The sequence below is a fragment of the Macrotis lagotis genome, chromosome 1, assembly GCF_037893015.1.
Source record: "Macrotis lagotis isolate mMagLag1 chromosome 1, bilby.v1.9.chrom.fasta, whole genome shotgun sequence".
Taxonomy (NCBI): Eukaryota; Metazoa; Chordata; class Mammalia; order Peramelemorphia; family Peramelidae; genus Macrotis; species Macrotis lagotis.
In genome coordinates, this window is record NC_133658.1 from 505,698,441 (window position 1) to 505,713,678 (window position 15,238).

The 15,238-nt window shown below is 36.4% G+C and overlaps 1 protein-coding gene and 1 non-coding gene across 2 annotated transcripts in view; both read left to right on the forward strand.

The window, feature by feature from the left end:
- The window catches only part of KCNE1 (potassium voltage-gated channel subfamily E regulatory subunit 1), a 57,187-nt gene that overhangs the window by 13,699 nt on the left and 28,250 nt on the right, over positions 1-15,238 (forward strand). Inside the window, exon 2 of the mRNA XM_074232473.1 lies at positions 283-713. Within this exon, the coding sequence (XP_074088574.1) occupies positions 324-710 (387 nt within the window). The 5' untranslated portion in view covers positions 283-323 and the 3' untranslated portion in view covers positions 711-713. The remainder of the gene's footprint in view (positions 1-282; positions 714-15,238) is intronic.
- Positions 1,642-1,748, forward strand: LOC141510624 (U6 spliceosomal RNA). Its single transcript, XR_012475063.1, has one exon. It is a non-coding gene; the product is annotated as a U6 spliceosomal RNA (small nuclear RNA).

The window sequence follows — 15,238 nt, forward strand, 5'->3', positions numbered from 1 at the left end:
ATGGGATTCTGGTCTGGACTATATGACCAATGAGATCATCTAAATATGATTTGTGAAATTAAACTTGTAGAGTAGATAGTGAGACAATTTTCTGCTTTATTTCTCTAGGCCCATAGAAGTTTTTCAGAGATATACAGAGGCAGAGAAAGAAGAAGAAAAAAACCCAAGAAGGTTTAAAATCCATCATTCTGTTAAAAAATAGTGTGAATAGTAAAAGAAGCCACTCTGTAGGATACTTTAGATAAAAAATAGTTTTGTTTTATCTTTTTACTTTTCTTTTAGAAGTCACTAGAAAAGAAAATTATCAAGCACTGAGAACAACAATGACTACCCTGTCTAACAGTACTGCCTCAAACCTCTTCCTTTCAAAGCCACCATTAGAAGACTACATCCAAAGAGGCAATCATTCTTCAAGTTCTATAGCTCACAGTGCAGATGCTGAGTTGGAAGTCCTGTACATCCTGATAGTGCTTGGATTCTTTGGCTTCTTCACCCTGGGCATCATGCTGAGCTATATCCGCTCCAAAAAACTGGAGCATTCTCATGATCCATTCAACATGTACATTGAGTCAGACATGTGGCATATGAAGGACAAAGCATATTTCCAAGCCAGGATTCTGGAAAGCTACAAAGCATGCTACATCATTGAAAACCAGCTTGTGAATGAACAGCCTAATATATACATTCCAGAAGAAAAACCCTGGTCCTGACAGGTGAGACTTTACCTGAAATCTCATTGATCATTCAGCTTTGCTACTTAAACACCCACAGGTGCTTCTCCCCTTTGATTGGGGAATGAAGGGTAGAACAATAAACTCCCCAAATCTCTCATTATAGAGGGCTCAAAATTATCTGGCTCTCTTCCTATAAGCCACTATGCTTAGTTTCAACTCCACAGCCTACCCTGGCACCACCCCCGTCCTTGCCATCTTTCTCTTGTATGTTGACATCCCCTACTAGATTGTAAACCCCTTTAGGGAAGACTTTGTTTTTCTAATTTGTATCCCTAGAATAGTTCCTGGCACAAAATATGAACTTAATAAATATTTATTTACTAGTAACTATTGAATGGGAAAAATGGAAGCAGTTCTGATTTCTGGGTAACCATTGGATAGATTACATTTGACATTTTAATTCTCATATTCCTAATCCTGTGAATAATTTGTATCTTTTTAGTTTATGCATTTGAGGAGTAATGGGTATAGACAAGGTTAAGACATTTTGTATTTTTGTTTCCAAGCTGCTTATAAAATTCTAAATGAAGTTGTAACCCTTCTCTTCCAATAATTTTGGTACCATGGTTCTTACCACAAAAAGTATTTTGATTTTACTGTTTCATGTCTACCTCCCATCTCCAAGTTATATATCAATTCCAAAAACATCTGTTCTCAAAGTGTGATCTGTGGACCACAGGGAGGATCCTTTCAGAAAATCCTTGAGATCAAAACTATTTTCATAATAATATAATATTATATTTGTCTATTAAAATTCACCTTTTTTGTATGAATTTGTTTCAACCATATATATGCCAGATTTTTGTGTACTTCAATCAATAAAAAAATTGCAATAAAGTGAATGAAAAAACAAATATAAAGATCCAGCTTCAATGAGAATGAAATCTTCTATTAAGACATTTATAGAGAGCTCACTTTGGCAGCACATATACTAAAATTTGAATGATAGAGAAAAGATTGTCATGACATGTCTCCAAGGATGAAATAAAAATATGTGAAGAACACTATATTTTTTACTTTGTTTTTTGTTTGTATTTTCTTTTGCAACACAGCTAATATGGAAATGTTTTGTATGACTACACATGTACATTCTGTATCAGATTACATGCCTTCTTAAGAAAGGGAGGAAAGGAAAGAATATGGAACACTATTTTTTTTTTCAAGGCAATCAGGGGTAAGTGACTTGCCTAAGGTCATATAGCTGGTGTCAAGTGTCTGAGGTCAAATTTGAAAACGCAGTTCCTCCTGACTCCAGGGCTTTGTTCTAGTCATTGCACAATCCATCTGCCCCAGAACTCAATTTAAAAAGGAAAAAAATGTTTAAAACTTTGTTTAGATGTAATTGAAAAAGAATTAAAGTTAGTGTGGAACTAATATGATAAAGACAAGGACTCCTACAAGCTCCCCCACCAAAATACTCCAAGTACTTTTTTTAAATGATCCTAATCAAATTCTAGAGTGGCAGAACACACACAAAAAAAGACAATTTTCCAGCCCAAGATAACATGGAAGATCCAAGGTCTGTTATAACAGGGATAGAAAGGTCTGTTATACCAGGGATAGAAAGGACCTCAACACAGCCTGGTCCATGGAGGGAACAGGCTCCAGTCATTCAGAAACAGCCCTCAGGGCACCTGGATTCCTGGGGGTACCTGGGTCCATGGAAGTAGTAGCTGTTTCCAGACCTCTAATCCCAGGGATTACCAAGGACAACTGGAAAGGTCAGCAGGAAAACTCTGCCACACCATAGTGAAAGTGGAGCCCAGTTCAATGCAAGCCTTAGCACAACCCCAGTCCCAGGGAATCAGAAACACATCTGGGCAGCCAGCTGGCAGGAGCCACCCAGCAGCTGCTTCCAGAGCACTCAGCCCACAGATGGTAAGGGGGTTGGCAGAGATTGCAGATGTCTCTTTGCTATCCCTGTGGCAAGACTCTGTTACTTCGCCCATACTCAGATCTAGATTGCATCTAGAGTCTCAGGAAAAAGAGGAAAAGCAACACAGAGCTTACTGCCTGCAGCAGAGTAGGGCCCCTCCTCACAGTTCCAGGGCAGAGAGGAGTGCTCATGGTCATCCTCAACCAGAGCATAGGCCAGGAGAGCAATCATAGCCTCTCACAAGACCTTGAAGAAATTGAGAACTTGCAAGTCCCTTGGGAGTTGTTGTGATCCCCTGACCAGCAGGAGATCAATTCAGCTCAGGAAAGAAAAAGAAACATGCATACATTTGGGTGAGGTTGCCAGCAGGACAACTAGCAGAACCATTTATTCAAAGAATCAAGCAGTTCATATAGCATAAAACCACAAAATTAGCATACAGTATAAAAACAATGATGTAACTCTAATTTGGGCAGGATGTATTCTGGCAGGATGTAACCAAGGTCAAGAAGTTCAGAAACAGGGCTATCAACAAGTGAGACCATGAATGATGCAGTTGTGTTATCAAATCAGAGTTCTGTGGAAAGCCTTCAGCTCGAGGGTCACCAGAGATTAGGTTTTTTAGACATAACTGACTTTCTAACCCAAACTTGCTCAAGCAGCCATCAACAGGGGGGTATCTCTGAAAACAGCTGCAAAAACCCTCAAAGGCTTGGGACAATGTGCCCTCCACCCTGGAAGCAGAACCCTGCCTTAACAAAGAGCTAAAATCAAACCATGGCCTTGGGAAATGAGCAAACAATAGAAGAAAAAATCCAACAAGAGATAATTACTTTGGTTTGATGTAAGATCAAAATATACACTCAGAACATAACAAAATCAAAGCTTCTAAATCTAAAGCCTCCTAGAAAAAAATGAATGGGTCTCAGGCTATGAAAGAGTTCAAAAAAAGATGTTGAAAACCAATAAGGGAGGAAGAGGTAAAATTGTAAAGAGAAATAAGAGCAATGCTAGAAAAATAATGAAAACCAAGTCAGCAGTTTGATGAAGGAGATAACTAAAAATTACTAAAAGAAAATAACATCTTAAAAACCAGTTTGGGTCAAACGGAAAAAGCAGTCCTAAAGGTCAATGAGGAGAAGACCTTAGAAAGCAAAACTGGCCAGATAGAAAAAGAGATATACAAGTTCTCTGAAGAAAGTAATTCCTTAAAATGTAGAATGGAACTAAAGGAAGCTAATGACTTCGTGAGAAATCAATAAACAATAAAACAAAACCAAAAGAATGAAAAACTAGAAGATGTGAAATATATCTCATTGGAAAAATAACTGACCTGGAAAACAGATCCAGAAGATATAGTTTAAAAATTATTAGACTACCTGAAAGTTGTGACCAAAATAAGAGCCTAGACTTTATTTTTCAAGAAATAATCCAGGAAAATAGTCTAGAAGCAGAGAGTAAAATAGAAACTGAAAGAATCCACTAATCACCTCCTGAAAGAGATCCCAAAATGAAAACTATCAGGAATATTATAATCAAATTTCAGAACTACTAAGTCAAGGAGAAAATATTAAAAGCAGCCAGAAAGAATTCAATTATCATGGTGCTACTATCAGGATTTTACAATATTTAGCAGCTTCTACACTAAAGGATCATAGGGCTTGGAATATGATATTCTGGAAGGCAAAAGAGCTTGGATTACAACCAAGGATCAACTGCCAGCAAAATTAAATATATTCTTTCAGTGGAAAAGATGGACATTCAGTGAAAAAGGGGGACTTTCAAACTTTTCTGATGAAACAATAAGAACTGAACAAAAAAGTTTGATCTCAAGTACAGGACTCAGGTGAAGCATAAAGAAGGTGGATGGGAAGGGCAAATTATGAGAGACTTAATGATGTTGAACTTCTTTGAATTCCTGCATGGGAAAATAATACTAATAACTCAAATGAACCTTCTCATCTATTAGAGAAATTAGAAGGAGCATATATAGACAAGGCACAGGAGGGAATTGAATTTGAATGTACAATATATTAATTTAAAAGATGGAGCTAATAGAGGAGAAGGGAATGTACTTGGAGAAAGGGATAAGAGAGATGGACTGGGTAAGATATTTCACATAAAAGTGGCAAGAAAAAGTTTCTGCAGTGGAGTGGAAGAGGGTGAAGGTGAGAGGGAGTGAGTTAGTCTTTACTCTCAACAGAAGGGTTCAGCAAGGGAATAATTACATACACACTCAATTGGGTATAGAAATCTATCTCATCCTAGAGGAAAATAGGAAAGAAAAGGGATGGTAGAAAGGGGATGGGGGAGTGGAGGGTGGGTGTAGGTGATAGAAGAGAGAAAAAATCATGAAAGATAGTAGTAAGATACAATGCACTTTAGAAGAGGGACAGGGTGAAAAGAGAGAGAGAGAATAGAATAAATGAGGGTGGGGGTTATAGGATGGAAGGAAATATAGCAAGCAATAGCAACTGTGGGAAAAAATATGGAAACAATTTCTCTGATGGACTTATGATGAAGAATGCTATCCATCCCAAAGACAGAGTTGATGATGTCTGAATACAGAATGAAGCATCTTTTTTTTCTCATTTTATTTTTCTTGAGGTTTCTCTTTGTGGGGAGGGAGTTTATATTTACTTTTACAATATGACTACTGCAGTAATGTTTTTCATGGTTATACATTTTTAAACTACACCAATTAACTTGCTTTCACAATGGGGTGAGTGGAATGGGAGGAAGGGAGAGAATTTGGAATTCAAGGCTTTGAAAGTACATGTTGAAACTTGCTTTTGCATGTAGCTGGGGGGGGATTTAAAAATAAAATAAATTTTTAAAAAAGATCATGAAAATTAATAAAGAATTAAAATTTAATGTTAAAAATACAGATTTGAAAAAAATGAAAAACAGACTTCTCAATAAATATCTATTTTCAAAAATATATTTTTTCATAAAAAAGTGTTATCTATGTTGCCATGTAATGGATTTATTACTGTTATTTCAAATTAATAAATGTTTTTAAAGTTAAGATTTCATTTCTAGTAATGTAAATACTAATAAATATAATCCACATAAACAAAAGATCTTTAGCATCTTCAGTAATTTTTAAAAATATGAAGGGGATCTTAATACCAAAAAGTTTGAAACCCACTGTCTGGAAAAAAACATAGTCATTTGACCCTGGATAAGTTATTTGCATTCTCTGAACAGTAGATTCTTTATCTCTAAAACAGAAATATTAATAGCATCTATTTCACAGGATTGTGATGAGAAGTAAATAAGATAACATCTATAAAACACTTTGTAGATATTAAAGTATGTATAAATACATTATTCTGGCAGAAAATTCTTTCTATAGGGAAGGAATGAGTGCTAGAGGGGAAAAAATCTTCTCTAATTCAGTGGGTATGATAGTGAAGACTAATTTAAAGCAAAGCATTTATCCTACTGCAACTTGAGGGAAGATGTGGCAGTCCCTATTTAAATAGCATGCCATAGTACTAGATGTCATCTGAAGAAACATTACAACCCACACCACCACTACCCCACTTCAAAAGAATGCCTCTGAAGGTGGAAAAGAATTGTCATATCATACATGGGAAAGAATCCTTTATCCAACATGACCCTAACCAAAAGGAAATATGAAATTAAAAAAAGGGAAGCATTAAGTTGACCTTTAAAAGTAATCTCAATTCTTCTCCAACAACCATCAGGGCTATGACCAAAATAGTAAACTTGTGAAGACTAAAATCCCAGAAAAAAAATGGAGCTGCTGTTTTTTTAGGATGATATATGATTCAAAAAATGATGAAAGTCATCTTAAATGACTTTAGACACGAAAAGCAGAATTTAGACACTAAATTTCTCCTTCAGAAGAAAAATATGACTTGAGAGTGATTGTAAAGTTTTTATAAATAGTGATTTCTCACTACTATTTTTGGAGTCAGTAAATACTAAAGTCATTCCTTGATGCATCTTTCTGGTATAAAAGTGAAGACGAATTCTTCCAGGCTATCCCAACAGGGCACAAATCCTACCAGGTTCTACCATATTAGAAAGGTTGGGGGCGGCTAGGTGGCACAGTGGATAAAATGCCGGCCTTGGAGTCAGGAGTCAGGAACCTGGGTTCAAATCTGTCCTCAGACACTTAATAATTACCTAGCTGTGTGACCTTGGGCAGGCCACTTAACCCCATTTGCCTCAAAAAAAAAAAAGGTTGTTTAAGTGTGAGCCCAGTGACACAATGGATCTGTCATTCAGAAATCAGCCTAGCAGGTTATAAGTTCAGAATAATTTAACAGAGATTTTACCTTCAAGAAATTAGTTTTTTTCAGCCACAGCAATTTATCTAGTCAATAAGTATTTGTTAAATGGCAGATACAGTGCAAGCAAAAAGCAGTTTCTTCTCTCAAGGAGTTCTTGACTATAGACTCTTGGTGTTTAAACTGTTTCTTTTTTGATATTTGTCATATTTTTATTTAATATGGGAGTCCTAAATTTTCTAAATTTCTCAAAACTTTTTCTTTTGGGATTATTTCAGGAAGTGATCAATGGATTCTTTCTATCTTCACTTTGCTGATTTTGGATAGTTTTCATCAAATGCTTGCTTGAAATGCAGTGTTTTATAATCATGATCTTTAAGCATTTCAATGATTAATAAATTATGTCTCAAGCTATTTCTAGTTTTGTATAGCAAATATCTTATATTTTCTTCTGTTCTTTCAATATTTTGATTTGTGTTAAGTAGTTTTTGCTACTTCATAGAGTCATTGGTTTCTGTTTGGTCTATTCCAATTTTCAAAAAGACAACTTGTGTTGGGTTTGCTACTTTCTTTTCTAAGCTACTAATTTCCTTCCACTTCTTTTCACAAGAACTTTTATATATCTATAAATTCATTCATTCATCTATTTATAAATGTATTTATTTTTAGCACTTGATTAATTTCTTCCACATAGTCCTTTTTTTAATTTGAGTCTCTACCCACAGTTTTTACAGTTACTCTCTTATTCATGAAGGTCTTTCAATTTGCAATGATTTTTGATATTGGCCAATATTTTCTTTGATTTATTCATCACTTGAGTTTTATAACCTCAAGGCTTTGTGTCAGACCTATGCTACAAAATTGGGTGGAGTCATTAATCCTTCTTGGTCACTTCCTGGGTCACTTGGGGTTTGTGCTGATGACATCTCCTGGGTTTAGAGCCCCATGCATGACCTTTGAGGCTTAGAGCACTGGAACTTCAAGGTCCTCTCTGTTGTTTCAGGATAAATTGTCAGGGACTTCAGATCTCTTGCATTTAGGAGATCACTCTAAGTGCTTCTAATAGCTGCTGCTTCCTTTCATTTCCAGGGTTCCAACATCAAGACTTTCTGATTGGACTTTGGGGAGCTCTCTATTCTTACTGCCTTTTCATTTCCCATCAGCAGCCACCTTGAACTAGACACCGCCATATCCCTGTGTCTGGTAGCTTTGTCTCTTGCTTTTTTTAGCTACCCCCTGTTTTTCATCTTTTCATTTGTTATTCTTCCCAAAAGGGTTTAAGCTCCTTGAGGGCAGATTTTCTCATTTGTATCCCCATTACTTGGCCAAGTACCTGGCACCTGAATGTTAAATGACACCTGAATGGACCCAATGTCTTTCAGGTTGTACAAATACCTTGCTGATTCTGTTAATTGAAGACCTTCCTGTTCTTGTGCTGGTTTAGCTGGAGACCTCTTTTTTATTGCCCCCAGGCTTTTAGTTAACTTCTTGGGGGCGGGGTAGAAGTCACCTACTTTAGTTTCTCTTTGAATTTCTTCAGAATTATTCACTGTGGTGTAAACTTCAAATTCTTGCTGGAGTAGATATATGAATCACATGGTTTGCTTACTGTTCAGGAAGTTTATGTCACTGACTTTACACACTATTTATCGTTGTTTGTGGGCAAAACTTGTATAGCTATCCACATGTTTTTAGAGTCTCTGAAGATGGAGAGACTATAGGTACTAACAACCAATAGTACTTGTCACTTCACTACAATTTCAGCACATAGAATTGCTGAAAGAAATATATGACAATGTGTTATCTGAATTCTTTATCAAGACCTTCATAGTATGACAGAAAAATCTTGGTGTTCATGGGAAATACAAGTTACCATATTGATGAAAAAATATTCTCTCTCTAGTTGTGAAGAAACTATTTATTTTATCCTTAGAATAGCTCTTTACAAAATAACCAGAGAGATTGCTGGGAGCCTGGTAAAAACAATGAACCTCAACGAAACAAGTCAAGTTTGTTGGACTCTAAGTGAAACAGACTGCCCACTAGTCATTCAAAAACTAACTGAACCAGATGACTCAGAAATGGATGTTTCTTTTTTTTTTTAAGAGTTGTTTTCTTTTTGCAAGGCAAATAGGGTTAAGTGGCTTGCCCAAGGCCACACAGCTAGGTAATTATTAAGAGTCTGAAGCCACATTTGAACTCCTGACTCCAGGGCCAGTGCTCTTTCCACTGAGAAATGGACATTTCAAATGAAATATAGACAAAATGTATATATAATAGACAACATATAATATTATTATATAATATGTAAAAGATAATTTTATATATATATATATATATATATTATATATCAAGCAATTAATTCAAATTATGGAAGAGGAATGAACCCAGATTTTCAACTATACAGATTCTTAGGGTACAGATACATCTCATTTGCTCATTAGGTATACTTCTGTTTTTATGTTTATTTACTTTCTATTATTATCCTTTAACATATTTACATTATTTTGTTAATTGTGCTTTCTTTGCTCTGTGCACTCTAATAAGTAGGAGGATAATAAGGTCCTAGACCCAGAAGGGACTTGAGTGGCCACACGGTCCATTTCCCCTTGTTTTACTACATTTCAAGCAAGGAAGAAACTGTTAGAGGAAAATATGGTCAAGGAGTCAAAAGCAACAGAGAGGACAAAGAGAATGAGGACAGAGAAAAGGCCCTCAGATTTAGCAATTCAGAGATCATTGGTCCCCTTGAAGAGAGTAGTTCCAGTCAAGCGTTAGAATCAGAAGCCAGATTACAAACAACTAAGAGATGAATGGTGAGGAAACAGAGGCAATGGTAGTAGGAGTGTGACAGTAAAAAGCAGGAGACAGAGGATAATAGTTTGAGCAGATAGTAAGATCAAGTGAATGTTTTCTAAGGATAGAATAAATAGATACTTATTTTCAAGTAGTGTGGATGGAGTAAGCAGGTGGGGAAAATAGTAAAACTGAGTGTGTTCAATAAGGCAAGCTCAAGAAGACTTAGGAAGAGATAGGATTGAAGTCACAAATAGACAAAGTCCTACCACCAACAACCTTTCTCAGAAATTGCAGTAGGGAGGTTAAAAGGAGAAGGACAATGCAGAAGGGTTTTGCATTCTGAAATGGAGATGTAGTACTCATGATAGATGGACTAATTTTCTTTTTTAGGTTTTTGCAAAGCCAATGGGGTTAAGTGGCTTGACCAAGGCCACACAGCTAGGTAATTATTAAGTGTCTGAGGCCGGATTTGAACTCAAATACTCCTGACTCCAGGGCCGGTGTTGTATCCACTGCGCCACCTAGCCGCCCCTGGATTAATTTTCTTAACAAAATAGGAGGAAAGAGAAATAGTTGAAGGGGTTTGAGAAGAGGAAAGATTTTGAATAGCTGTTGAACAAACCAAGATGGAGAACTAATCCAAAAAGAATAAAAACTTTGCCATTAAGCATTAAAGGTTTAATTGAAATGAAATTAGTTGCTAAACCTCCTTCAGCAATATAGGAAAAGAGTGGGGAAAAAATGAGCAGTTAAATTTAGAAATTACAGAGTCAAGGATTAAGAATAAAGAGAAGATGTTGAGGTCAGACAAGACTTGGAGAACATAGAGAGAGAGGGATTGAAGATTGTGATGAGAAATTTTAAAAAACCAGACATAGGAACAGTGAGGGAAAATGGAAGGATGGGAAATTATGATCAGAGGGGGATGTCAATGCCTAAAGTCATTAAAGGTGGCATAGTCATGGATAATAGCAAGATATACCTTTGCTACTATTCCTTAGTAATAAATTATTCTTTGAAATTGATATCCATCCATTCATCCATCCATCCATGTTCTTACTGCTATACTCTTCTGACCTCTAGATCACTCTCCCTTCTTAAGGAATTCAGCAATGATTCATGGTGTTTTTATTTATTCCACACCCTGCTTTCATGCTTGGGGGGATTCTTTATCTATGTATCTATCTATGTTTATCTATGTAGGCTGGACCTGATTCAGATTTATCTACCTTGTCAGATTTGGAAATCTAATGAAGAAGACACTAATCCAGCAGTTAATAAAACAAAATTTATTAATTATTGAATCAAAAGAATACTCAGTAAGGAACCAACAGCTATTCAGTTAAATGAAGCTTCCTTGACTTCCCCCTCAGTCATAGTGTCAAACTGGTCAAACCTGAAAGAGTAAAAAACCTTCTCACTGGCTATCTCTTTTGTTCTTCTTCCAATAGGAAGCTGAAAATCCCTCTGTGTTTGTGTGTGTGTGTGTGTGTGTGTGTGTGTGTGTGTGTGTGTGTGTGTGTGGCTAAGATGAAAATATCAATCATAGTATTTGAGAAAATTAATGAATTAAGAGGTTATGGTGTTAAAAATAAGAACAATGTCTACACACACACACACACACACACACACACACACACACACAGACATCATGGGATAAATTGTGTTTTTCCTTTAAAAGAATTATAACCAGGGGCGGCTAGGTGGCGTAGTGGATAAAGCACCGGCCTTGGAGTCAGGCGTACCTGGGTTCAAATCCTGTCTCAGACACTTAATAATTACCTAGCTGTGTGGTCTTGGGCAAGCCACTTAACACCATTTGCTTTGCAAAAACCTAAAAAAAAAGTTGTTAAAAAAAAGAATTATAACCATAATTGAGACTTAATTGACCCAAAAGGTCAATCCTTAACCACTAAAATAGCTGATATGGAAGCTTCATTCAAGTGACTTGCTTGGTTCTGTTGGTTTCTTACTGCGTATTCTTTCCATTCAATGATTAAGTAAATTTCATTTTATTAACTGCTGGAGAAATGTCTTCTTCATTAGATTTTGAATCTGATAAGCCAGATAAGTCTGAATCAGATCCAGCCTAAATAGATAAACATGTACTTTGAATCCCCCCATATATGAAAGCAGGGTGTGGAATAAATAGAAACACCTAAGTTGTTGCTCCTTGAGAAAGAAGAGAGAGTGATCTGGAGGTCAGTAGAGTATAGTAATAGGAACATGGATGGCTGGATGGATATCAAACATTCCAAAGAATTTATTACTAAGGAATAGTAGCAAAAGTCATTCTAGAAGGGTAACAAGAAACATGCCAACATTTTCTACTGGATCAGTGCATCAAGATGTATGAGAGAAAGAATAACCTGGAGAGGATGACCAGTTGTGCAGATGACAAGAAGCTGGAAAGAATATGAAAAGAGATCTGAAACAGACATTAGTGTGATATCTATAGAAAAGAAGCGCCAGATGGCATTTTGGAAACAAAAGATAAAGAAAGGACAGAAATCACCTTGATGGACATGATAGTATAGAGAAAAGTAGTTATAAGGATTATGGAAGCAGATGTTAGTAGTTTGCTATGTATAGGATGGAGAATGTTATTTGACAGAAGTTTCAGTGTTTGTGTTGTATAATAACAAAGGACACATTGAGGTAAGTATTCATCCTCTGAATATTTGGCAGTGGAAATTTCAGACTGAAAGTCTGTGGATAATAATATTTATATAATTTGTTTATATAATATAATTCTGATTATATTGTATAATTTATACATAAATTATACATTATTTATATAATTATATATAAGTATTATTATAATTAACATTTATAGCAAGCATATTCTATGCCAAACACCATGTTAAGTACTTTATAATGATTGCATTTGATCCTCACAATAACTCTGTTGGACTGGTGCTATGATTATCACCGTTTTACAGATGAGGAAACTGAGGTAAGCAGAGGCTAAATGACTTGCCCCAAGTCATGCAGTTAATGAAGGGCTGAGGCCAGATCTGAGCTCAGGTCTCACTGACTCCAGGTCCAGCACTCCATTCACTAGGTATTTGACTGCCAAGTAAATAACCTGTGTCCACAGCAAATAGATTGAATTCTTTTTTTTCCTTAGTTTTTTGCGAGGCAAATGGGTTAAGTGGCTTGCCCAATGATACACAGCTAGGTAATTATTAAGTGTCTGAGACCGGATTTGAACCCAGGTACTCCTGACTCCAAGGCTGGTGCTTTATCCACTGCGCCACCTAGCCGCCCCAAATAGAATGAATTCTTATAGAGTGCCAGCTCCATACACATGATTGTAGTGAAGATCAAATAAGATATACATATAAAGTACTTTAGAAAGCTTAGAGCAATATATAAAAGTTAGTTATGTCATTATTATTATTATTATTATTATCCCAAGAATGATTAGGCATATCCAGAAGATAGTATGCATATGGAAAATGCACTTGGCTCTTGATCAAGCCTGCAGAGGATTACCAGGTCTGGGTCAAATTAGTCCTGGTAGGAAAGTAACAGTAGATGTGGTAAATGTAGTATCCATTGGTAATAACCTGTGGCCTATTTACATACTCCATGTGTTTCTCCATTGCCCTTGAACTGTGAGAGTGTATTATCTCAAATACACACTAGTAGTTTCTCTATAGGTTTCAGTGTGATATCAAATAACAAAAGCAAATTAATGTTTGCTAGTGGGGGGAGGGGTGATCAGAAAAGAAAAAAACTTGTTCTTGCCTTTAAAAAAAGATTGAATTAAATGGTTCTAGGTTTCCATTTAGTTATAATATTCCCTAATTCTTTGAGTATACATTATAACATTTAGAGTGTAAGGACCTTTGAGGACACAACGTCATTCAGTAGCAGAACTGAGATTTAAAGCTGGGTCTTCTGATTGTCATCCTATTCTACTTCTATCACACCAGCAGAATATATTGTATGAGTGAGCAGGCTCATGGGTTAATTAAACTTCATCTAACTACAAAAGAGGACAGGAAAAAAAATACTGAAACTGTCAGTTGCAGAGTTCAGTCAGAAGATTATGACTTGATCCTTGAAAAGAATATATAATAGAAGAGACTTCTGGCCAAGATGGTTGCCTAAATGGAGAGACCACCCACTGAGAGAAACCCCATGAGAAATTATAATAAATGATCTCTTCCACTCCACAACTGCACAAATCATCAGAAGTCTACGGTTAGTAGGAAAGGGAAAACCCGCCTAGGCAAACAAAACCTGGACTCTCAAGCCAACCAGCAGAAAAACAGAGATGCAAGGTCTGATGTGTGTGTGTGTGTGTGTGTGCATGTACATAGGAAATAAGAGCAAAGGGCTTTTTGAGACAACCCCTAGAGGGTCAGAAATCAGGGGACCTGGGACCTGAGGAAAGGCAGCAATCAGAGCACTATGGCAGCATTCTGGTTGTCTAGGCCAGGCACGGGTGGGGGGGTGTGTGTGAAATCTGTCATACCTAGTCCTGAGACACTAGGATACTAAGACTCAATGTTTCAAATGTTTCTAAGATTAGGAAATGGAACTCAACACTGGAATCCAGGAGATCCAGGGTAAGAGCAAACAGACTTGACTACTGTATCCAAAAGCAGTTTTATAGTCTCAGGGCTTCCTTCCAGTTCACGCTACAGAATGGTTGGATCAGTTCACAACTCCACCAGTAGTACATTAGTGTCCTAGTTTTCCCATATCTCCTCCAGCATCCAACATTTTCCTTTTCTTGTCACATCGGCCAATCTAACTGTCATGAGGTATTACCTTAGTCATTTTAATTTGCATTTCTCTGATCAATAGAGATTTAGAGAATTTTTATATGATTATATATAGATAGCTTTGATTCCTTTGTCTGAAAACTGATGAAGCATACTATCTACTGCTAAAGCATACTAAGCACAAAGAAAGAATTGATAACGACTGAATAGAGCCTGAAGCAGGTTATTCAAATTTCAATTTTTTTCTTTAATTTGAGGCATCTCGTACAAAATGACTACTACAGAAATGTTTTACATGATTGAACATATATAAACTAAATCTGATTGTTTACCAACTCAGGGAGGAGGGAGGGAGGGATAGAATTTGGAACACAAAACTTTAAATAAAAAGGACTAGTAGATCTTAACAAAAAATTTTGAGGTATGTAATTTATTATATACTCTTTTAAAACAGGTGACATGAAATGAAGATTCACAGTTACAAATATGATTCACTTTATGTGTTTTGCTGCATATGTGGATTTTTGTGTGATTAGTTTCACAATTTAAATAATAAAATTAAAATATAACATACTGTGCCTGTCTTGGGCACTGGAGGTGACTGAGAAACTTGCAATCAATGACTGCCATCTAGAGGCCAGTAAAGGATATTTCCAAAATCAATCCTGTAAAGAACAATTGCAACTCACTTGATAAGAGTAATTTGAACTCAGGTCCTCCTGACTCCAAGGCCAGTGCTCTATCCACGGCACTACCTAGATGCCTCAAAACTCAGGGAGGGGTCCCCATTAAGGAGCCCAGCCCCCAATATTCAGATCTGCTCTAGCT